This window comes from Gorilla gorilla, chromosome 8 (assembly GCF_029281585.2).
Source record: "Gorilla gorilla gorilla isolate KB3781 chromosome 8, NHGRI_mGorGor1-v2.1_pri, whole genome shotgun sequence".
Classification (NCBI taxonomy): Eukaryota; Metazoa; Chordata; class Mammalia; order Primates; family Hominidae; genus Gorilla; species Gorilla gorilla.
The window spans coordinates 31,370,405-31,394,809 of record NC_073232.2 but is presented as its reverse complement, the minus strand read 5'-3'; the positions used below and the strand labels follow the sequence as shown (position 1 = coordinate 31,394,809).

The 24,405-nt window shown below is 37.6% G+C and overlaps 1 protein-coding gene across 7 annotated transcripts in view; it reads right to left on the bottom strand.

Annotated features, from left to right (window-relative positions):
- Window positions 1-923: 923 nt before the first annotated feature.
- Window positions 924-24,405, bottom strand: part of SPAG6 (sperm associated antigen 6) — a 74,007-nt gene continuing 50,525 nt past the window's right edge. For 2 of the 7 annotated variants that reach the window (XM_004049149.4, XM_019035582.3), the window contains 3 exons: window positions 16,397-16,513; window positions 6,497-6,642; window positions 924-1,072 (listed from right to left, as the gene is read on the bottom strand). In XM_004049149.4, the coding sequence (XP_004049197.1) occupies window positions 1,003-1,072; window positions 6,497-6,642; window positions 16,397-16,513 (333 nt within the window). In that variant the 3' untranslated portion in view covers window positions 924-1,002. Of the gene's footprint in view, window positions 1,073-5,162; window positions 5,242-6,381; window positions 6,434-6,496; window positions 6,643-16,396; window positions 16,514-24,405 lie in introns of those variants that run through there. The other 5 variants (XM_031015137.3, XM_019035580.3, XM_055353872.2 and 2 more) reach the window with 5 other exon arrangements.

Below are 24,405 nucleotides of genomic sequence, written 5' to 3'. Positions count from 1 at the left end.
ACCAAGACCCATAAATCCAATCACATATTCCCCAAGGTCAGCAACACACTGGATAGGAAAAATGAAAAGGACAATTCTAACGCTGTTTTTATTTAAAATTTTATTGAAACCCTCTTTCACCCGTTTACCACTTCCTAAGTAAAAATGCATGTAAACTCTGAGCCTGATGGTATTATCTTCAAACTATTCCTTAAATACCTGAAAATGTGACTTTTGAAACTTGGGAAAGTGACGTTAGGACAAGGATCCATTTTACATGCCTGCTTCTTTGTTCATTCATGAGCAGAGCTAGACTAAGAAACCTTTCAATGAGAGGGAGAGCATGTATGCAGGAGCATAACTCTTTATTCTGAATTCTACCCTCGCTGGGCCCATGAAAGGTAAGGAACACTTTAGATAGGGTGGGGAAGGAGGTTTGGAAAACTTGTGATAAAGAGGAGTAAATTTTTCCTAAATTCTTAGTAAAACCTAACAGGTTACCCACAGAGTCTGTGTCTTAAGTTAACGCACTTATATAACTAGCATCAGAGTCTCCTTCAAGTGCCCTGTATATCTGTCATCAGTTTTCTCCTTCAAAGATTTCTCTTCTGTATACTACTATATAGTTAGCAAGGCCAGCTTTCCTTGCCTATGCCTATGACAAATTGTCTAGAATAATTTAGGGTTTTTGAATGCCATCTCTTAACTATATCTCATTGGAGGTGTCTGCATGTACGAGTGTGTGTGGTTTTTAACAGAATAACAAAATGCCTTAAGGCCCTTTAACGTGTTTTTAAAATCTACCTGTAGAACAAATCCTATGCATGCGAATGACCATGAATAGTTCCTCACATATTCAAGCTACGAATGTTTAAAGTATTACATAAATTTAGAAAATATTATCTAAAGGTATTTCCCATTAAATAAATCTAGAATATACTTAGTTCAAATATTTAGAAGGATTTAATTACTGTTACTCAAAACTACTCTGCTGTGAATTTGAGTATCAAAATATAACTTTGCTCAGTTATTAAGTGGTTGATAGCTGTCCACCCTCTGCAGAAGTGTATCTGAATATCCAGGGGAATAATACCTGAAAAAGAAAATACACTATTAAATGCTGGTGAAACGATCAACACAGCAGGCACATAAGATTCAATATAGGGGATTTATCTGAAATAATCCTGTGAGTGAAATCTCAAATACACTCTGAATAATTATGCTCCAGTAATGCTTTGTGCATAAAGTTAGAGGCTATCCAGGAGGAGAATACGAATTCATAAAACTGTGCTACAGAAGTAGCAAAACATTTAAGGGATATAAATGTAATGGCAAAGGGGACATTTTCCAAACAAGAATCTTCAATCCACTGACAATATTTTATTACAGAGACTTCATTTTAATCACATCAAGTGGCTAATGTTGCTTTAAGGATCCTAGCTAATAGATTTTTTTTTTCATAAGTTAGACTACACAGTCTATTGTTACTAATCAACTTCTGCATTCTAACTGCCTTAGAGATCATTCTCAGCATGGGTTTTAATCAGATCTGGTCACCTAGGAAAACAAAAATTTCTGGAAGTATAATTCATATTGAAAAACTATTTAATAAAATATAATTTAGTATTGAAAAACTATTTACAAATACTTGTATCATAGAAACCTAGGAAATTAATCATTTTTACTATTAATAGTTCTTGGGCATCTATAGTACTATATATTTACATTCATAAATTGAACATTTTATACAAGATTTAGTATAAAAGTATTAAATATGTTCATCAGTGCATTGTGAGATGCTTAATACGTCATGGAAATAACTTACATGCAGATAAATGAATGTCAAATAAAATTTAGCAGGCATTCTAGAATAATTTTTCAAATCTATGGAAGTATAATTCAAAAATTCTCAAAACACTCAAAATAATTAAGCTTCTAAAGGCATTTTCTCCAGATAAAACCTAATATTAGAGACTTGCTTTGCCTTTTGTTAGTTATCTTTATCTATGCCCAGAGGCTTGACCTAAAAACTCATAATTTATATTACACTAAAATTCCTTCCACAATTTATCAAACTAAGGTGGACCAAAAAATACAGCCATATTTTCTTAGTAGTGAGTAGTGTGCTTACAGGCATCCATAGTTAAACAGCTACTTATGTACACACCCAAAAAGCTACCTTAAAGAATGTTTCTCCCCTAACAGCCTCTTACTCTTGAAAAAATTGTCTTTCAACAGTGGGTTTCTTCGAAGTATTCTTACACTGAGAAATTCACAACTGCTTCTTCTCTGAGTTAGTCAAAAATTTTAAAGCAGGCTTTACCTTCCTAGGCCTTCAAATGTATCGGACACCAGATAATATGAATTCAAGAGGTAGATTTTTAAATATCTTTAAAATTTTAACCTTTTAATTTAAATATTAATAAATTTTATATTTTAATGTAATAAATATTTAATTTACCATATTAACATATTAATATTTTACTTATTTAATAATATAGTATTCTTAGTATTGATATAATGATGTTATCATTGATATTAGATTAATAATAATTGTTATTACCATGTTAAATATGGGAGCCACCAGCTATATGTAGACTGAATGGGAGCCACCAGCTACTGAGGACTAGAAAAATGGCTAGTATGGGCCGGGCGCAGTGGCCCACACCTGTAATCCCAGCACTTTGGGAGGCTGAGGAGGGTGGAACACCTGAGGTCAGGAGTTCAAGACCAGCCTGACCAACATGGCGAAACCTCGTCTGTGCTAAAAATACAGAATTAGCTGGGCATGGTGGCACATGCCTGTAATCCCAGCTACTCAGGAGGCTGAGGCAGGAGAATTGCTTGAACCCCAGAGGTGGCGGTTGCAGTGAGCCGAGATCACGCCATTGAACTCCAGTCTGGGCAAGAAGAGTGAAACTCCGTCTCAAAAAAATAAATTAATTAAAAAAAATGGCTAGTATGGCTGTATTTAGATTACATAAAATTTGCAAGTGGTTCCAAACATATCTAAAAGTTTTCCAATAACTGAATCAAGTGTCAGTTTATAAATTTTAAATTCAATATTAAAAATTCAGTTTAACAGACATACTAGCCATTTTTCTAGTCCTCAGTAGCCACATGTAGCCCTTTGGCTAAGCATTTTCTCATTTAATTCTAACTATGAAATAGGTAATTATCTTTAACCACCTTGTACAGATGCAGAAACTGTGGCTAAAGGGGTTAACTATTACCTTCAAGGTAATAGTTAGTTATAGTAAGTAGTTATAACTGAGAGAGGAATTAAGGTCTGTTTGACACCTAAGCCTGAGCTCTTAGCGTACTCCTTCGGAAAGAACCAATATGAGCCTCCAGATAAGACCAGGAAATTCCTTCCCTCTGGCCAGCAACCACAGCTATCCCAACTTACCTCTAAATGTCCTTTAAGAATGTAAGAGAATTAACCTTATCCTAGACCCACAGAGAATTGGGGTTATTATTATATTGTTATGATACCAGAAATATGCTGAATGGCAGACTGTGTCCATGTCTCCCTCCCCAAATTAGATGTTGCCCCAAAGCTGCTTCCCCACCCCAGCTGAGGCAGAGATTTTGAAGAAAAAGGAATTCAAAAACACCTTATGGCTGTGGAGTAAGCCAGGCCCAGAACTTAGGTCTTCTAATGTCTAGTCCAGAACCCTTTCCTCTCATTTACCTACCTTTCTTCATTAAAAAAATTTAAAGATTACTAAATCGGAAGGCAGTATGAAATAAGTATTTAGGTTAGTAACAGATGAATGTATCAGTTGATAAACTGTCTTACAAAGGATAATTAATTCTAAAATAGTTATCACCAAGTGATTCTTGAGAATTATGTAATTATAAAAATAAAACTATTTTGAGATTTGTCTATTTTTATAGAAAGACAACATTTCCAAGATTTCTATAAAATACCATTTTATAGAACCTAATGCTTTAAAACATAACTGAGGTTTTCCTACTTGCCCTGTGTGGGTGAAATATATATATATATATATATCAGAAATTTGAAAACATTAGTCAGGTAACCAAAATTCTTTATAATAATTAGCCAATTTTAAAAATGAAATCCCAGCCCACAGAATTGGAGAAGTGGAGAAGTTAAAAATTTACAATGGTATTTTGACAAAGCACTAGATTAATTTTTTTCTTTTTTTTTTTTTGGGAGACGGAGTCTCCCTCTGTCACCCAGGCCGGAGTGCAGTGGCACAATCTCGGCTCACTGCAAGCTCCGCCTCCCAGGTTCACGCCATTCTCCTGCCTCAGCCTTCTGAGTAGCTGGGACTACAGGCGCCCGCCACCACGCCAGGCTAATTTTTTGTATTTTTAGTAGAGACGGGGTTTCACCGTGTTAGCCAGGATGGTCTCGATCTCCTGACCTCGTGATCCCCACGCCTCGGCCTCCCAAAGTGCTGGGATTACAGGCATGAGCCACTGAGCCTGGCCAGCACTAGATTAATTTCTAATGTGATGGAGTTTGTAGTTTTTCCTGGTGCTCAATTAAAATATGCCTTCAAAGAAGTGGAAAAAAAAAAAACAACTTCTCTTCAATAAAGTACCTTACCATTGGTTGATTCTAATAGGTCATTCATTCTGGGGACAATTTATTTATTTATTTTTTTGCATCTTTCTGTAACTTTGTAACAAAATTGCATTGAAAGTTACCTTAAACTTATATAAAATACCATTCTTCGTGAAGGGACACATATTCCATGTATAAAAATTAATTTTATTTTCTTCAAAAAAGATTTTAATATTTCCTTTATTTAATGGTTTTACACATTTTATCTTATACAAACTTTTAAAATATAAATTTGTGGCCGGGTATGGTGGCTCACACCTGTAATCCCAGCACTATGGGAGGCCAAGGTGGGCGGATCACAAGGTCAAGAGATCTAGATCATCCTGGCCAACATGGTGAAATCCTGTCACTACTAAAACTACAAAAAATTAGCTGGGAGTGGTAGCGCGTGCCTGTAGTCCCAGCTACTTGGGAGGCTGAGGCAGGAGAATAGCTTGAACCCGGGAGGCGGAGATCGCAGTTGAGCCAAGATCGCGCTACCGCACTCCAGCTTGGAGACAGAGTGTTATATGTAGACTAATTATACATGTTATGATATATCACTGCTTTGATGTATCATATATATTAATATTTCAAAGCTTACCTATTGGAACTCTTTTGGTCAAGGAGTTCTCATAAACTTCCTAAAAAGTGCACAAACTTGCAACTCTGGAAAGAATTTACTGGGTAAAAATATGTGGATAGAAAACAAATTTTAATCTTAAAATCGCTTTTGTGCTTTTAAAATTAATGTTACCATACGTATTAAACACCAGTGATATTAAATAGGAAGAATTAACAGACATGTTGCAACTTGCGTTAAGTATATGTTACAGCATGTAAGTTTTAAAAATTAGAATTTATATTTTCCAATATTAATCAAAGAAAATAAGAAATAAATGTAGGATTAGAAAACACAGATAAATATGCCTTTATCCTGCAGGCCTTGGGGGCATTTTTAAAGATTCAGTTGTTTGGCCGGGAGGGGGCTCACGCCTGTAATCCCAGCACTTTGGGAGGCCGAGGCGGGCGGATCACGAGGTCAGGATATCGAGACCAACCTGGCTAACACGGTGAAACCCCGTCTCTACTAAAAATACAAAAAAATTAGCTGGGCGTGATGGCGGGAGCCTGTAGTATCAGCTACTCGGGAGGCCGACGCAGGAGAACAGCGTGAACCTGGGAGGCGGAGCTTGCAGTGAGCCAAGATCGCGCCACTGCACTCCAGCCTGGATGACAGAGCAAGACTCTGTCTCAAAAAAAAAAAAAAAAAAGATTCAGTTGTTTAAATCATTCTCTTTTTTTGCTTTTATTTATTTAGAGTTTAGTGGAATAGTTCTCCTTTAGGCTTACAAGGACTGAGGCTTAGGTTGAATGCTCTGCAAATCAACTTCATTTAAAAATGAATCTTTTTTATTAATCCTGAAAATAGCATCTTGCTATATTACTCTGAAGTACCTGTAAATAATAAACATCATTTTGGGGGTTTTTTGCATTTAGATAATAACTTTTTTGTTGTTACTCGACATCTCTTTTCTACCTGTGATAGTCTCATTAATGTAAATGTGAGCTTAAGGTAGAATAGTAATATGCAGGGAACTATGAAAATCAGAATCTATAGGCCTTTTATAATCAGGTATTCACAATTTAAAAACTGGTTACTTTGAACTCTATATTTGGGTACTCTTTAGTAAAGCACATGTTAAATTAGTACAAAAATGTCTTAAATGACATTCCAGTTTGAATTGGAAATGTGCGTGCCAGTCAGATCATTAATTAATTTGGCAGGGGGAAGAGATCAAGAGAGAAATAAAGGTACATACTGGCCTCACATCGTATTTCAAAGTCCACATTTTGACACAGTGGATATAAAACCTAGATTTGAAAACAGAAAAACTACATTCTAATATTGAACGTTTCAAAGTCCATTTTCCCCACCTCACTATTTCCTCGGGGTAACAACTGTTAATACTGTTGATGTATTCTTGAAGGAGAGAACCAGGTTCTGCTTTTATCTCTTGAACTTTTTTAAGGCCACCACTTGTTACAAAAAGTCGTCGAGCTTTGCTATCATGCGGCAGCACCTTGCAAAGTGAAGCACATAAAATGTCAGCTTTTCTTTTCCAAGTTAGATTATTACTATTGAAAAGCAATACTGTATGTGAGAAAATGTAAAAGAGAATTTATACCCAATATACCTACAACATAATGAGCCAAATCTGCTGCTAATTTGAAGTGAAATGTGCTTTTTAGAATGTGTTAATTTTTAGGTTGAAGAAATGAAATAAAGGCAATGAACATGGGCAAAGGCAATGGAAATCCACTCACAGATGTAAAATATAAAGCTTACACCATTCAAGGTTGTTTGCTCCCTAAGAATTTAAAGGCAAGCTCCTTAACAAGGCACAAAGGGTCCTCTGGGACCCAGCTCCTAAATACCTCTCCAGCCACCACTAATCTCCATCCTAAATATTGTTTCAGTAACATCACAGCATGCATGCTGTGTCATCTCTTGCCTTTGCCCACGCTGCTACCTCTTCCTAAAATGGCTTTCCACACTCCACAAACCTCTCCCCTTATGCTTGGTTAACTCTTAGTCATCTTTTAAGACTTAGCTCAAGTGTCACCTCCTTTAAGAATCCTTCTCTGGAAGCCCCTATCCCCTTATCCCAGGATGAGTTGAGTCCTTTTCTTCTGTCAGCATTCTGTCAAACCACCATCCATGTGCTTACCACATAATACCTAAATACCACACAATATTTTAATTTTAATTTTTAATTATCCATTATACGTCTGTCACAATGTCATTGAAGGCAGAAACTATACTTGAGTTCATTCATTCATTTCCCTCGTGCCTGGTACCTAACAGAGGTTCAACAAATGTTTAACAAATGAATGAATATACTAAAGAGTAGGCATAGAAAGGGGACTGAAATGTTAGAGAGACACAAGATCAGAAATGTAAGGAATCAATAAATCCAAGAGAAGGTTTCTTAAAGCAACCAATGAAAACTAAAAAACAAGTCACTGCATCTGACAGTGAAGAGAAGGTGCTGAAGACTTGACTAAAGGCAGCTGTGTGTGGAGGGGAGGTTGAGGAAGGCAGGTTATCAGCAGCTGAGGAAAGTGTCCCAAGTAAGGAAGTAAAGGCAAACTTTAAAGTTTCAGAAAGAGAAAACAGGGTATCAGTAGACCGTGGTAGGATAGAACTAAAGGCTAAAGATGTTGCAGGTTTTGATCTTAGGATCAAGGAGACTTGAGCACGTTTGCATGTTGACGGGAAAAAGCCAGTGGAAATGAAGAAATTTATTATGAGAGACAAAAAAATAGACTGACCAGACTAGGAAGGTCCTGGGGAAGGGGTGGGGTCACAATGTGGGAAGTCCTGCTCTCTTCCTTAGTCACTGCTACTATCCCTCTGACAGAAACGCTCTTTTTTTCCCATCTTGTTCCTTCTGCAAGGACCAGCTCTTTTCACTTGTCCTTCCTCCATTGAAGCCCTATCTGAACACTTCAGACTACATTCACTCATTCCTTCTTTTAAAAAAATTTATCTCCAAGTCTAGTACATTGAAATGTTTTCTAATTGTTTTGTCTGCTCTCCTCAGCTAGATTATAAAGTTCCCTGAAGAACAACTTAATCTTTTTTGTCTGTTCCCCAATGCTCAACAGAGAGCTGGGTACATGTAGGCATTTAACAAATAATTAAAACCACAAAAGGATCTTGCTAATAGAGCAATAATATAAATCAGCTGGACAATAGAAGATTGCACTAGCATATATTTGTAAAAAATGTAATATTCTATAAATATATTGGTTTTACATATTTCATTTGGCCTGGAGAATTTTCATTACTTCCTATCTCTGTCCCCAGCCACTTCAGTATCTTTTCACCTTCTACCTTGCTTTATCATCTCTTTTTAGTGCTTTGGTATCTTTAGATTAAGAAAATATTCCTGGGGGGTAGGAGCCAAGATGGCCGAATAGGAACAGCTCCGGTCTACAGCTCCCAGCATGAGCCACGAAGAGGACGGGTGATTTCTGCATTTCCATCTGAGGTACCGGGTTCATCTCACTAGGGAGTGCCAGACAGTGGGCGCAGGTCAGTGGGTGCGTGAGCTGAAGCAGGGCGAGGCATTGCCTCACTCGGGAAGCACAAGGGGTCAGGGAGTTCCCTTTCCTAGTCAAAGAAAGGGGTGACAGACGGCACCTGGAAAATCGGGTCACTCCCACCCGAATACTGTGCTTTTCCAACCGGCTTAAAAAACGGAGCACCAGGAGATTATATCCCGCACATGGCTCAGAGGGTCCTACACCCACAGAGTCTCGCTGATTGCTAGCACAGCAGTCTGAGATCAAACTGCAAGGCGGCAGCAAGGCTGGGGGAGGGGTGCCCACCATTGCCCAGGCTTGCTTAGGTAAACAAAGCAGCCAGGAAGCTCAAACTGGGTGCAGCCCACCACAGCTCAAGGAGGCCTGCCTGCCTCTGTAGGCTCCACCTCTGGGGGCAGGGCACAGACAAACAAAAAGACAGCAGTAACCTCTGCAGACTTAAGTGTCCCTGTCTGACAGCTTTGAAGAGAGCAGTGGTTCTCCCAGCACGCAGCTGGAGATCTGAGAACGGGCAGACTGCCTCCTCAAGCGGGTCCCTGACCCCTGACCCCCAAGCAGCCTAACTGGGAGGCACCCCCCAGCAGGGGCAGACTGACATCTCACACGGCCGGGTACTCCAACAGACCTGCAGCTGAGGGTCCTGTCTGTTAGAAGGAAAACTAACAAACAGAAAGGACATCCACACCAAAAACCCATCTGTACATCCCCATCATCAAAGACCAAAAGTAGATAAAACCACAAAGATGGGGAAAAAACAGAGCAGAAAAACTGGAAACTCTAAAGAGCAGAGTGCCTCTCCTCCTCCAAAGGAACGCAGTTCCTCACCAGCAATGGAACAAAGCTGGACGGAGAATGACTTTGATGAGCTGAGAGAAGAAGGCTTCAGACAGTCAAATTACTACAAGCTACGGGAGGAAATTCAAACCAAAGGCAAAGAAGTTGAAAACTTTGAAAAAAGTTTAGAAGAATGTATAACTAGAATAACCAATACAGAGAAGTGCTTAAAGGACCTGATGGAGCTGAAAACCAAGGCTCGAGAACTACGTGAAGAATGCAGAAGACTCAGGAGCCGATGCGATCAACTGGAAGAAAGGGTATCAGCGATGGAAGATGAAGTGAATGAAATGAAGCAAGAACAGAAGTTTAGAGAAAAAAGAATAAAAAGAAACGAGCAAAGCCTCCAAGAAATATGGGACTATGTGAAAAGACCAAATCTACGTCTGATTGGTGTACCTGAAAGTGACGGGGAGAATGGAACCAAGTTGGAAAACACTCTGCAGGATATTATCCAGAGAACTTCCCCAATCTAGCAAGGCAGGCCAACACTGAGATTCAGGAAATACAGAGAACGCCACAAAGATACTCCTCAAGAAGAGCAACTCCAAGACACATAATTGTCAGATTCACCAAAGTTGAAATGAAGGAAAAAATGTTAAGGGCAGCCAGAGAGAAAGGTCAGGTTACCCACAAAGGGAAGCCCATCAGACTAACAGCGGATCTCTCGGCAGAAACTCTACAAGCCAGAAGAGAGTGGGGGCCAATATTCAACATTCTTAAAGAAAAGAACTTTCAACCCAGAATTTCATATCCAGCCAAACTAAGCTTCATAAGTGAAGGAGAAATAAAATACTTTACAGACAAGCAAATGCTGAGAGATTTTGTCACCACCAGGCCTGCCCTAAAAGAGCTCCTGAAGGAAGCGCTAAACATGGAAAGGAACAACTGATACCAGCTGCTGCAAAATCACGCCAAAATGTAAAGACCATCGAGACTAGGAAGAAACTGCATCAACTAACGAGCAAAATAACCAGCTAACATCATAATGACAGGATCAAATTCACACATAACAATATTAACTTTAAATGTAAATGGACTAAATGCTCCAATTAAAAGACACAGACTGGCAAATTGGATAAAGAGTCAAGACCCATCAGTGTGCTGTATTCAGGAAACCCATCTCATGTGCAGAGACACACATAGGCTCAAAATAAAAGGATGGAGGAAGATCTACCAAGCAAATGGAAAACAAAAAAAGGCAGGGGTTGCAATCCTAGTCTCTGATAAAACAGACTTTAAACCAACAAAGATCAAAAGAGACAAAGAAGGCCATTACATAATGGTAAAGGGATCAATTCAACAAGAGGAGCTAACTATCCTAAATATATATGCACCCAATACAGGAGCACCCAGATTCATAAAGCAAGTCCTGAGTGACCTACAAAGAGACTTAGACTCCCACACATTAATAATGGGAGACTTTAACACCCCACTGTCAACATAGACAGATCAACGAGACAGAAAGTCAACAAGGATACCCAGGAATTGAACTCAGCTCTGCACCAAGCGGACCTAATAGACATCTACAGAACTCTCCACCCCAAATCAACAGAATATACATTTTTTTCAGCACCACACCACACCTATTCCAAAATTGACCACATAGTTGGAAGTAAAGCTCTCCTCAGCAAATGTAAAAGAACAGAAATTATAAGAAACTATCTCTCAGACCACAGTGCAATCAAACTAGAACTCAGGATTAAGAATCTCACTCAAAGCCGCTCAACTACATGGAAACTGAACAACCTGCTCCTGAATAACTACTGGATACATAACAAAATGAAGGCAGAAATAAAGACGTTCTTTGAAACCAACGAGAACAAAGACACAACATACCAGAATCTCTGAGACACATTCAAAGCAGTGTGTAGAGGGAAATTTATAGCACTAAATGCCCACAAGAGAAAGCAGGAAAGATCCAAAATTGACACCCTAACATCACAATTAAAAGAACTAGAAAAGCAAGAGCAAACACATTCAAAAGCTAGCAGAAGGCAAGAAATAACTAAAATCAGAGCAGAACTGAAGGAAATAGAGACACAAAAAACCATCCAGAAAATTAACGAATCCAGGAGCTGGTGTTTTGAAAAGATCCACAAAATTGATAGACCGATAGCAAGACTAATAAAGAAAAAAAGACAGAAGAATCAAATAGATGCAATAAAAAATGATAAAGGGGATATCACCACCAATCCCACAGAAATACAAACTACCATCAGAGAATACTACAAACACCTCTACGCAAATAAACTAGAAAATCTAGAAGAAATGGATAAATTCCTCGACACATACACTCTCCCAAGACTAAACCAGGAAGAAGTTGAATCTCTGAATAGACCAATAACAGGAGCTGAAATTGTGGCAATAATCAATAGCTTACCAACCAAAAAGAGTCCAGGACCAGATGGATTCACAGCCGAATTCTACCAGAGGTACAAGGAGGAGCTAGTACCATTCCTTCTGAAACTATTCCAATCAATAGAAAAAGAGGGAATCCTCCCTAACTCATTTTATGAGGCCAGCATCATCCTGATACCAAAGCCAGGCAGAGACACAACAAAAAAAGAGAATTTTAGACCAATGTCCTTGATGAACATCGATGCAAAAATCCTCAATAAAATACTGGCAAACCGAATCCAGCAGCACATCAAAAAGCTTATCCACCACGATCAAGTGGGCTTCATCCCTGGGATGCAAGGCTGGTTCAGTATATGCAAATCAACAAACGTAATCCAGCATATAAACAGAACCAAAGACAAAAACCACATGATTATCTCAATAGATGCAGAAAAGGCCTTTCACAAAATTCAACAACCCTTCATGCTAAAAACTCTCAATAAATTAGGTATTGATGGGACATATCTCAAAATAATAAGAGCTATCTATGACAAACCCACAGCCAATATCATACTGAATGGGCAAAAACTGGAAGCATTCCCTTTGAAAACTGGCACAAGACAGGGATGCCCTCTCTTACCACTCCTATTCTACATAGTGTTGGAAGTTCTGGCCAGGGCAATTAGGCAGGAGAAGGAAATAAAGGGTATTCAGTTAGGAAAAGAGGAAGTCAAACTGTCCCTGTTTGCAGACGACATGATTGTATATCTAGAAAACCCCATTGTCTCAGCCCAACATCTCCTTAAGCTGATAAGCAACTTCAGCAAAGTCTCAGGATACAAAATCAATGTACAAAAATCACAAGCATTCTTATACACCAACAACAGACAAACAGCCAAATCATGAGTGAACTCCCATTCACAACTGCTTCAAAGAGAATAAAATACCTAGGAATCCAACTTACAAGGGATGTGAAGGACCTCTTCAAGGAGAACTATAAACCACTGCTCAAGGAAATAAAAGAGGATACAAACAAATGGAAGAACATTCCATGCTCATGGGTAGGAAGAATCAATATCGTGAAAATGGCCATACTGCCCAAGGTAATTTAAAGATTCAATGCCATCCCCATCAAGCTACCAATGACTTTCTTCACAGAATTGGAAAAAACTACTTTAAAGTTCATATGGAACCAAAAAAGAGCCCGCATTGCCAAGTCAATCCTAAGCCAAAAGAACAAAGCTGGAGGTATCACACTACCTGACTTCAAACTATACTACAAGGCTATGGTAACCAAAACAGCATGGTACTGGTACCAAAACAGAGATATAGATCAATGGAACAGAACAGAGCCCTCAGAAATAACGCTGCTTATCTACAACTATCTGATCTTTGACAAACCTGAGAAAAATAAGCAATGGGGAAAGGATTCCCTATTTAATAAATGGTGCTGGGAAAACTGGCTAGCCATATGTAGAAAGCTGAAACTGGATCCCTTCCTTACACCTTATATAAAAATCAATTCAAGATGGATTAAAGACTTAAACATTAGACCTAAAACCATAAAAACCCTAGAAGAAAACCTAGGCATTACCATTCAGGACATAGGCATGGGCAAGGACTTCATGTCTAAAACACCAAAAGCAATGGCAACAAAAGCCAAAATTGACAAATGGGATCTCATTAAACTAAAGAGCTTCTGCACAGCAAAAGAAACTACCATCAGAGTGAACAGGCAACCTACAGAATGGGAGAAAATTTTCACAACCTACTCATCTGACAAAGGGCTAATATCCAGAATCTACAATGAACTCCAACAAATTTACAAGAAAAAAACAAACAACCCCATCAAAAAGTGGGTGAAGGACATGAACAGACACTTCTCAAAAGAAGACATTTATGCAGCCAAAAAACACATGAAAAAATGCTCACCATCACTGGCCATCAGAGAAATGCAAATCAAAACCACAATGAGATACCATCTCACACCAGTTAGAATGGCAATCATTAAAAAGTCAGGAAACAACAGGTGCTGGAGAGGATGTGGAGAAATAAGAACACTTTTACACTGTTGGTGGGACTATAAACTAGTTCAACCATTGTGGAAGTCAGTGTGGCGATTCCTCAGGGATCTAGAACTAGAAATACCATTTGAGCCAGCCATCCCATTACTGGGTATATATCCAAAGGACTATAAATCATGCTGCTATAAAGACACATGCACACGTATGTTTATTGCGGCATTATTCACAATAGCAAAGACTTGGAACCAACCCAAATGTCCAACAGTGATAGACTGGATTAAGAAAATGTGGTACATATACACCATGGAATACTATGCAGCCATAAAAAATGATGAGTTCACGTCCTTTGTAGGGACATGGATGAAACTGGAAATCATCATTCTCAGTAAACTATCGCAAGAACAAAAAACCAAACACCGCATATTCTCACTCATAGGTGGGAATTGAACAATGAGAACACATGGACACAGGAAGGGGAACACATCACACTCTGGGGACTGTTGTGGGATGGGGGTTGGGGGGAGGGATAGCATTGGGAGATATACCTAATGCTAGATGACGAGTTAGTGGGTGCAGCGCACCAGCACGGCACATGTATACATATGTAGCTAACCTGCACATTGTGCACATGTACCCTAAAACTTAAAGTATAATAATAATAAATTTAAAAAAAAAAGAAAATATTCCTGAAGGCACATTTATAAGTGTATATGATACAGTACTGTATTTATTTTATCTTGGGGCTGTCTAACTTCCACACATCCCACTGGTTTTATGTATTTTGAACTCTTAATGTAGGTTAGTGTTTACTTTCATAGCTACTTCAATAAAATCAGAATATCTCACTCACTAGCCTAAAAGATTAAACTACAAAATGAAACTTTCAGAAATAATGTCAATTACCCAGTTCAAGAACAGATAACTCTGTCTGTAGATGATCTACTCAGCCCCTTACCCCTTATCACTCTTAGATGACCACATTAGCTGGTCACCTTCTTAGCACCCGAAAGTATACAAAAAATAAAGAAATGGATCAATTTCCCTTGCAGTAATTTAGTCTTTTCTCTGCATCATTTGGTTATTTAGTTGGTTTTTCAAGAGGGCATGCCATTATATTCCTCACATCCCATATAACTAAGAGGGGCAGGTTATTTTATTGGAAGGAGGAAGAAAGGACATAGGTGTTTGATACACAGAACTGTATCCTGCCTGGGTGAGTGGCTTCAGCAATGTGCAACTTCTACTTTCCTGTGGCTCTGGCACTTGATGGCCAGGCATACTGTTGGAGGTCAGGAACAGAGTTGAGAGAACTGAAGGCTGTTAGCAGACTCTATCTTTCAGATGAAGACCTAAAACTAGACAAACTTATCTGTAGGGACTACTTTAAAAGTTATAACAATACATAGTTTTTTTTCATTATTTGTAGAAACATAGTGTATGAACAGTAATATCTCATTTATATAGCATTATAACTGACTATTCAAATGAATTTGCCACACCCCATTCATTTTTTTAAAAGTCTTTTAAATTAGCCTGACCCGCTTGCATGTTTTATTTCTTAAATACAACTCTTTGGTTGTTTTTGTTCTTTTGTGTGCTTAATATGTGCCTGGGATTGAGCTAAATGCTCAGCATACAGTATCTCATTTACTCTTTACCATGACCCTATGAAATAAGTACTCTAATTATTTACATTTTATGGGTAACCAAACTGAGGTTTAGAGAGGTCAACATTTTGTTAAAGAATTACAGAGCTGGTAAGTGGGAACTCCAGGTACTCCAATTCAGAACCGGAGCTCATAACCACCATGGGCTACTACTTGTACAGACCCCATTTTCCTAAGTCAAATTCACTGAGCATAATTTAGCCAGCTCTTGATAGCTTAGGGTCACCATCCTGACTATCAGTGTCTGTGGTAATAGAGTCATTCTCTTTTATCCTTTGCTATTGGTAATCAGCTCTGCTGGCTGTGCCCACTTATAGCAGCTTGACCTTTCTACCTTACTACCATTTACTATCATTTAATCTGCAACAATCTAAGAAATATGACAGCTATATTTGTTAAAATTGTTCATAAAATAAGTCGATATGCTCCAAATGACTGTCTGAGAACATCTCCAGTAAAGTACATGGACTTCATGAAAGATATTTCGGTGGCTCTGAAACCTTTTTCCTTTTCTCTTTATGATCTTTGCCATATTCCCAGGTGAGTGAAATGAAAGACATTAGAAAGATTACTAAAAGTCACTTATCAATATAAATTATCTATATTATGAGATTTTTCTTTTCTGGGAACACTTAAAAAGACAGTAGAGACTCTAAGGAAAATGTGAGGATGAAGAAAGTGTTTTATTTACATGTGAATTTTATTAAGGTAACTTCTCTGTCCATACAGATTGGTGAGAGTTAAGCAGTAAAACCATGACCCCGTGTTACAGAAAAAGCTACTGATCCAACAGAAAAAAAAAAATAACTTAACAAATCATTTTAATTTTCTTCCTCCCCTTAGAGGCTGGCATTTCTTACCTTACTGAACTGTCCAACCACATGTTTCAGAATATTGGGAGGAGCATCATATAGAAATGGTTCAAGGGCTGGTAAGTAGGTACATTTTTGCAGGATATTCTTTATGGCTTTTTTACTCTTGAAATACAAAGCAGAATGTATACGTAAGTAAGTAATCAATGAAACCTTGACAAGAACTCAAATCTGACATTCCTGGAATTTCAAAATAAAATCAATTTCCTGGTCTAAGCTGCAGTTGTTTCATTTTTTAAAATTGTTGTCCAAAAAAAACTCCTGCTTTGATTGATTTTATCATAGAATATCCTACAAGTTGTCTTTGTGTTAAGCCTTAAAATGTAAAGTGTATTACTGAGCTCTTAAAATACCTAGAAGAAAATTAAAATTATAAAGCACAAAGTTACAGACTATAAATTAATATGTACTATATTAGAGTAAAAATTTGTATACAGGAAACTGAGATAACTAATACATCCCATTTCTACTTATCAACAAACACGAGAAAATAATTTGGTTTTTTGAAGAATGTCATTATCAGGCATTCTATATTCTCCATGACTTCATGGCTTATACATATGCAGTCAGAAGTGGCTACAGTGTGCATTATTCAGTGAGCATTTGCAGAGGTGCTGCTATAGCTCGTAGGTAGACATTTCCCCATTCACAGAAGCAAAACAGATAGGATCTACTCAACTACAGATCTTCTCAACACAGGGAGTGTATCACCCACAAGCAGAAGAATACGTACCATATGTACCATTTCTACCCCCTCCTGCACTCCGTATTTCAAGATGACATCAGGTGGTGCTGACCCTTGCTACAAGTGGAGAAGGACCCTGATGGGGCTGCAGCACATCATGGCAGCCAGCCCTCAGGCCATGGCTGGTTGTGATTCATTTTCTTTTTCTTAAAGGCTGTCCCCTTCAGTTTGGAAAACTTCACAACAATTGGGTTTGTCTCCAGCTATTTTCCACTAGAATTCCACATCTGCTTGTCTGAGGTTTTGTGCTTCAGTGCTCCCTTATGGCTTTTCTCTTCACTTATTCTCTCTCTGAGGCCTTACCCAACCTGGTCTTCTGGGATCACCATACTGTTTTGCTATTGAGTGTTTTGCAGTGCTCTTGAAATGTCAAGGAGCATTGTGATTTTTACATCATGAACTTTATAATTGGTAAATCTATTCAGCAAAACTTTACCACAGGTGTGTTATTAGTAAAGAATCTCTTGAATTTAAGGTTTCCTGGAGACCCAGGCTAAGCAGTCTTGCATAGCCTCTTATTGCTTGACACATTTATCCTCAAACACTGTTTTATAAATTAGATTAAATAAAACAAGGAATGTAAAATATGCAGCCCAGCTTTTTCCCACAAGTAGTATAATGTAAGTTAGAATTAAACTCTCAATTCCCAACATACTTGGGAACTATCTTAAATCGTAATAATCTTAGCAAGCTAACAAATTTAACTTCACTGTTATCAGTGAAAAGGTTCTTGAACAGTGTAGTAGAAATCACATACACTGTACAATAAAGACAGCCTTATTCTAGTAGTTCTAAGTTGATGTATTGTCAAGTTATTAATCAAGAACTGTAGAAAAGAGTCTAATGACACTAGAAATTCACTGAGCTTTACTATCTTTCATGTGGAAGAAATATAATCAGCTTATGATTATATTCTTCTAGATAGAAATGTATATCATAATTAATAATCAGCTGTATTATCCAGCATGATAGAAATCCTAGTTACTTAAGACTTTCTTTGCATGTCTATTTGACAATGAAAAGGAATGAAGTACTGACACATGCAACAACATGAATGAACCTCACAAATGTTACCCTTAGTGAAAGAGGCCAGGCACAAAAGTTCACATATTGTATAATTTCATTTATATGGATTGTCCAGAAAAGTCAAATTCAGAAACACAGAAAGTAGATTAATAGTTGTCTGGAGCTGGTGGGTATAATTGAGAGGAGGAAGAGGGAGTGACTACAAATGGGCATGAAGCTTCCTTCTGGGATGATGAAAATATTCTGAAATTTGATTGTGAAGATGGTTGCACAATTCTGTAAATTTACTAAAAATCATTAAATTGTATACCTAAAATGAGTGAATTTATGGTATGTAAATTATATCTCAATAAAGTTGTTAAAAAGACTTAAACTCAGCCAGGAGCGGTGGCTCAGGCCTGTAATCCCAGCACTTTGGGAGGCCAAGGGAGATGGATCACCTGAGGTCAGGAGTTCGAGACCAGCCTGGCCAACATGGTGAAACCCTGTCTCTACTGAAAATACAAAAATTAGCCAGGTATGGTGGTGGGTGCCTGTAGTCCCAGCTACTCAGGAGGCTGAGGCAGGAGAATCGCTTGAACCCAGGAGGCGGAGGTTGCAGTAAGCTGAGATTGTGCCATTGCACTCCAGCCTGGGCAACAGAGTGAGACTCAGTCTCAAAAAAAAAAAAAAAAATACTTAAACTCCTTTCTTGAATTGCAAATATTTTCTCCAAGTTTGTGTGGCTTGCCTTTTCATTTTCTTAATGTTAACCTTTTCTTTTTTAAAGACAGGATCTCACTTTGTTACCCAGGCTACAGTGTAGTGTCAGGATCATAGCTCACTGCAGCCTCAAATTCTTGGGCTCAAGCAATCCTCCTGCCTTAGTCTCCCAAATAGCTAGGACTACAGGGATGTACCACCACACTCTGCTAGTTTTGTTTTGCTTTTTGTAGAGATAGGGTCTCACTATGTTGCCCATGCTGGTCTCAAAACGCCTAACCTCAAGTGATCCTCTTGCCTTGTCCTCCAAAGTGTTGGGATTATAGGCATAAGCCATGTGCCCAGGCTTAATGGTGTCTTTTGAAGCATAAGAGGTTTTTTTTTCATTTTGATTAAATATAATTTATCAATTTTTAAAATCACTTGTGTTTAGGTAAAATATCTAAAAAATAATTGCCTAACCTGAGGTCACACATATTTATTCCCAGGTTTCTTCTAAGAGTTTATAGTCTTAACACTTATATTTAGATCTAAGATCCATTTTGAGATAACTCTGGTATATGGTATGAGATAGGGGTCCAAATTGATATTTTTACTTGAGGATACAATTGTCCCAGCACCTCTGTTGAAGACTATTCTTTCCACATTAAATTGCCTTGGCATCTTTGTGAAAAATCAACTGATGATAAAAAGGGTTTATTTCAGATTCTCAATTCAATTCCATTGATACATATGTCTTTCTGTAAGCAAGTACCACATTATCTTGATTACTATAACTTTGTGGTACATTTTGAAATTGGGGAGTGTTAAGTTCTTCTTTTTCAAGATTGTTTTGCTAGTCTGGGTTCTTTTCATTTCCACATGAATTTTCAGATAAGCTTCTCAATTTCTGGGGGAAAAAAAAGCCAGCTAGGATTTTGATAGAGATTATGTTAAATATATAGATCAATTTGTAGTATTGCCAGTATAACAATATTGAATCTTCTAGTCCATGAACATGGAATGTCTCATAATTTATTTTTTAAGTAATGTTTTATAGTTTTCAGTGTACTAGTCTTAAACTTTTGTTAATTTGTATGTATTTAATGCTTGATGTTATTATGAATAACATTATTTTCTTAACTTCATATTTGAATTGTTTATTACCTGTACATGAAAATACAATTGAGAGGCCAGCAGCAGTGGCTCACACCTGTAATCCCAGCCACTTTGGGAGGCCGAGGCAGGTGGATCATTTGAGCTCAGGAGTTCAAGACAAGCCTGGCCAACATGGCAAAACCCTGTCTCTACTAAAAATACCAAAAAAATTAGCCAGGCATGGTGGTACATGCCTGTAATCCCAACTACTCAGGAGGCTGAGGCACAAGAATCACTTGAACCTGGGAGGTGGAGGTTGCAGTAAGCTGAGATTGCACCACTGCAATCCAGCCTGGGCAGCAGCCTAGCCTGGGCAACAGAGTGAGACCCTGTCTCAAAAAAGAAAATACAAATGATTTCTGTATATTGATCTTGTATCCCATGACTTTGTTGAACTCTTATTAGTTCTATGATTTGTGTGTGTGCGTGTGTGTGTGTGTCTGTGTGTGTGAATTCCTTAGGATTTTTTTACATACAAGATCATGTCACATGTTGGTTTTAAGATTCATTACCTTTTAGAAGATATGCATTATGACTGGTTGTTTATGGCTGTGAGCAAAATAAAATAGCCCTTACAACTCCATACCATGAATTGTACAGAAATTTTATGGGGTCAAAAAAACTCTCCTATTTACCTAGTTCAGTAAATCAAGTAATATCTTACCTTGAGCTAATGAATAACAGATTATAAATTTTCCTAATTGTCATTGCATTTAGTAGTTAATGTTTATCCTTAGATACAATATATGACGATGTCAGAGAAGGAATCCTGGGCTATCTATTGAGGGCATTCTGAGGGTTTGGGCCTGGTTTACCTATTAACTAGCATAGCATCTACAGTTCTAACTTCATTCATTTTTCCGTCATTTCTAAAAACTGACTGTATCCTCCCTGATTAGGGCTATTGGAAAAACCACAGTAAGTAACAACAGTATTTTTTACTTCTTAACACTACACATAAAAATAGCAATTAACAAAATAAAATTGACAATACTATGGGAAACCAATACAATTTCAATTGTTTTTCACTAAAAATTGGAAGAATACCAAAAGTTACTAATTGTTGCTTTCCTTAGTGGATTATTGATATGGCTTGCTCTCAGTGTTGGAGAGTAAACCATGGTAGAGTTTGTATTGGTCTGTTTTCATGCAGCTGATAAAGACATACCCGACATGGGGAAGAAAAAGAGGTTTAATTGGAGTTACAGTTCCACATGGCTGGGGAGGCCTCAGAATCACAGCAGGAGGCAAAAGGCACTTCTTACATGGCAGCAGCAAAAGAAAATGAGAAAGATGCAAAAGTGGAAACCCCTGATAAAACCATCCACTATCATGAGACTTAATCCCTACCACAAGAACAGTATGGGGGAAACCACCCCCATGATTCAAATTATCTCCCACCAGGCTCCCTCCCACATCACGTGGGAATTATGGGAGTACAATTCATGATGAGATTTGGCTGGGGACACAGAGCCAAACTATATCAGAGTTCTCATGAGATCTGCTTGTTTAAAAGCATGTAGCACCTCCCCCTTCGCTCCCTCTCTCCTGCTCTGCCATGTGAAGACATTCTTATTTCCCCTTTGCCTTCTGCCATGATTGTAAGTTTCATGAGGCCTCCCAGCCATGCTTCCTGTACAGCATGCAGAACTGTGAGTCAATTAAACTTCTTCATCAATTACCCAGTCTCAGGTAGTTATTTACAGCAGTGTGAGAACAGACAAATACAATTATCTTGAATGAAAACTGCTGAAAAATTTTTTAAAATTCTTTTCAGAAAGTTATTTTTGATCTGAAAGCATTGTGGTCCAAAGAGTAATAGCTATTAAAATGAAGAGGAACATAGGAGTAAATCTTTACGACCTTTGGTTAGACAAAGCCTTCTTAGATACAACACAAAAAGCATATGCAACAACAACAAAAATAGATCAATTGAATTTCATTAAAATTTAAAACTTTTGTGCTGCAGACAATATCATCAAGAAAATAAGACAACCCATAGAATGTGAGAAAATACTTGTAAATCATACATCTGATAAGATCTTGCATCCAGAATATACAAAGAACTCTTACAACTCAATAATAAAAAGATAAATAACCCAGTTTAAAATGAGCAAAGGATCTGAATAGACATCTCTCTAAAGAAGATGTATGAACAGCCAATAAACATATGAAAAGATTTTCAACATCATTAGCCATTTGACAAATGCAAATCAAAACCACAATGAGATACCAATTCAAACCCACTAGGATGGCTACAATCAAAAATAAAGATAATAACAAGAGTTGACAAAGATGTGGAAAAAGTGGAACCATCATACCTTGCTGGTAGTACAATGGAAAACAGTTGGGCAGTTTCTCGAGATGTTAAACAGAGTTATCCATTGACCCAGCAGTTTCATCCCTGGGTAAATACCCAAGAGAAATGAAAACATACATCCACACGAAAACTTGTTACAATAATGTTTATAACAGCATTATTCATAATAGTCAAGAGTAGAAATAATCCAACATCCATCAGCTGGTAAATGGATAAACAAAATGTGACATATTAATACAATAGAATATTATTTGGCAATAGAAACGAACAAAATACTGATATATGCCACAACATGGACGAACTGTGAAACTTCAACTAAGTAGTAAAGAAGGCAGGCACATGGCTAGGTGTGGTGGCTTACACCTCTTATCCCAGTGCTTTGGGAGGTCAAGGTGGGGGACTGCTTGAGGCCAGGAGTTCAAGACCAGCCTGGGCAACACAGTGAGACCCTGTCTCTCCAAAAAAAGAAAAAATTAATTAGCCAGATGTGGCTACTTGGGAGGCTAAGGAAGGAGGATCACTTGGGCCCAGGAGTTCAAGGCTTCAATGAGTTGATTATGCCACTGCACTCCAGTCTGCAACAGAAAGAAACCCTATCTCTAAAAAGGTTATATATGTTGTATGACTCCATTTAAATGAAATGTCCAAAAGAGACAAATCCATAGAGACAGAAAGTAAATTAATGGTTGCCTGGGGCTAGGCAGAGGGGAGACAGAAACACAGCTAATGGGTAGCATTTCTTTTATGGGGAATAAAAATATTCTAAAATTAGATAGTGGTGATGGTTTCATAATTCTGTAAACATACCCAAAACCATTCAATGGTACACTTTAAATGGATAAAGGTATGGCATGTGAACTATAGCTCAATAAAGCTGCTAAAAAATGAAGGGGGAACAACTATTACCTTAAGAACACAATAATTAAATAATTATCTTAAACATAGTTTTATAACTAGAATGAGCTGATTCAAATGCCAAAGTAAAATGAAACATTTCAATATGATGCCTCTAAACCCAAACAAATAAAGGTATAACTGCCTGAATATTTTCAAAACACGTAGATAAGCTTATTAGAAAAAAACTTCTTTTCCATTTTTATTAAGAGATTTGGAATAATATGGGAGCAAATAGTAAGAAAATCTATAGAATGTGAGAAAGTATTTACAAATCATACATTTTATAAGAAGTTGTACCCAGAATATACAAAGAACTCTTACAATTCAATAATAAAAAGATAAGTAACCCAATTTAAAATGAGCAAAGGGTCTCAATAGATATTTCTCCAAAGAAAACATGAGAGAAATTCCAAAAGATTGCTCATTCGTTCTCCTGCATGGAAACCAATTAGAGAATGCTTACAGAAGCTGACATGCCTTTGGGACAAAATGAACTTCAACATGGGCTTATAATTTGAAAGCTGCCATAGAGTAACAAATGAGAAATACCATTAGACAGTTCTTGACACTCTTGGATACACTTTTCCCTACTGAGATGGTGTCAAATCGAACAGGCTTGAATGGACTTTTATTCTACACCCTTTAAAATAACAACTGATAGAATTCACGAGACCGTGGGGAAAGAAAAAAGAATGATCAAATCTCTACAATAATAAAATATTTGGATGGGCTTGAAGCCTTTAAAAGATTGTTGATGGAATAATGATTGGTAAAGATCCCACTTTTTAACTTACTACTCAGTGTATTTCCTGAAAGTAATACTGTACTAAATATAGGCAGAAGGAAGTTAATTTCTATTAGTTAACCTAAAAACACCACTTGTTAAACACAATGAAATTTATCTTACTTCAAAAAGTGAAGTTTTCAAATTTATTTTTCTCCAGTGATATGTACACAACATAATATCATAATAATTTATTAAAAGGCAAGATATATAAAGTAGTAGTATATAAAAAGTACATACTCTTACCTAAGGGACTATTTGCAAGGGCTTCTCAAGCTGAAATTACTATTGAGTCCACTATTAATGATTTATGCTCTAGCTCATACATCCCTTTACTTTATTTCCAGAACTTAAGAGGAAACTCAGGAGGGTGGCAGGAGAGGATG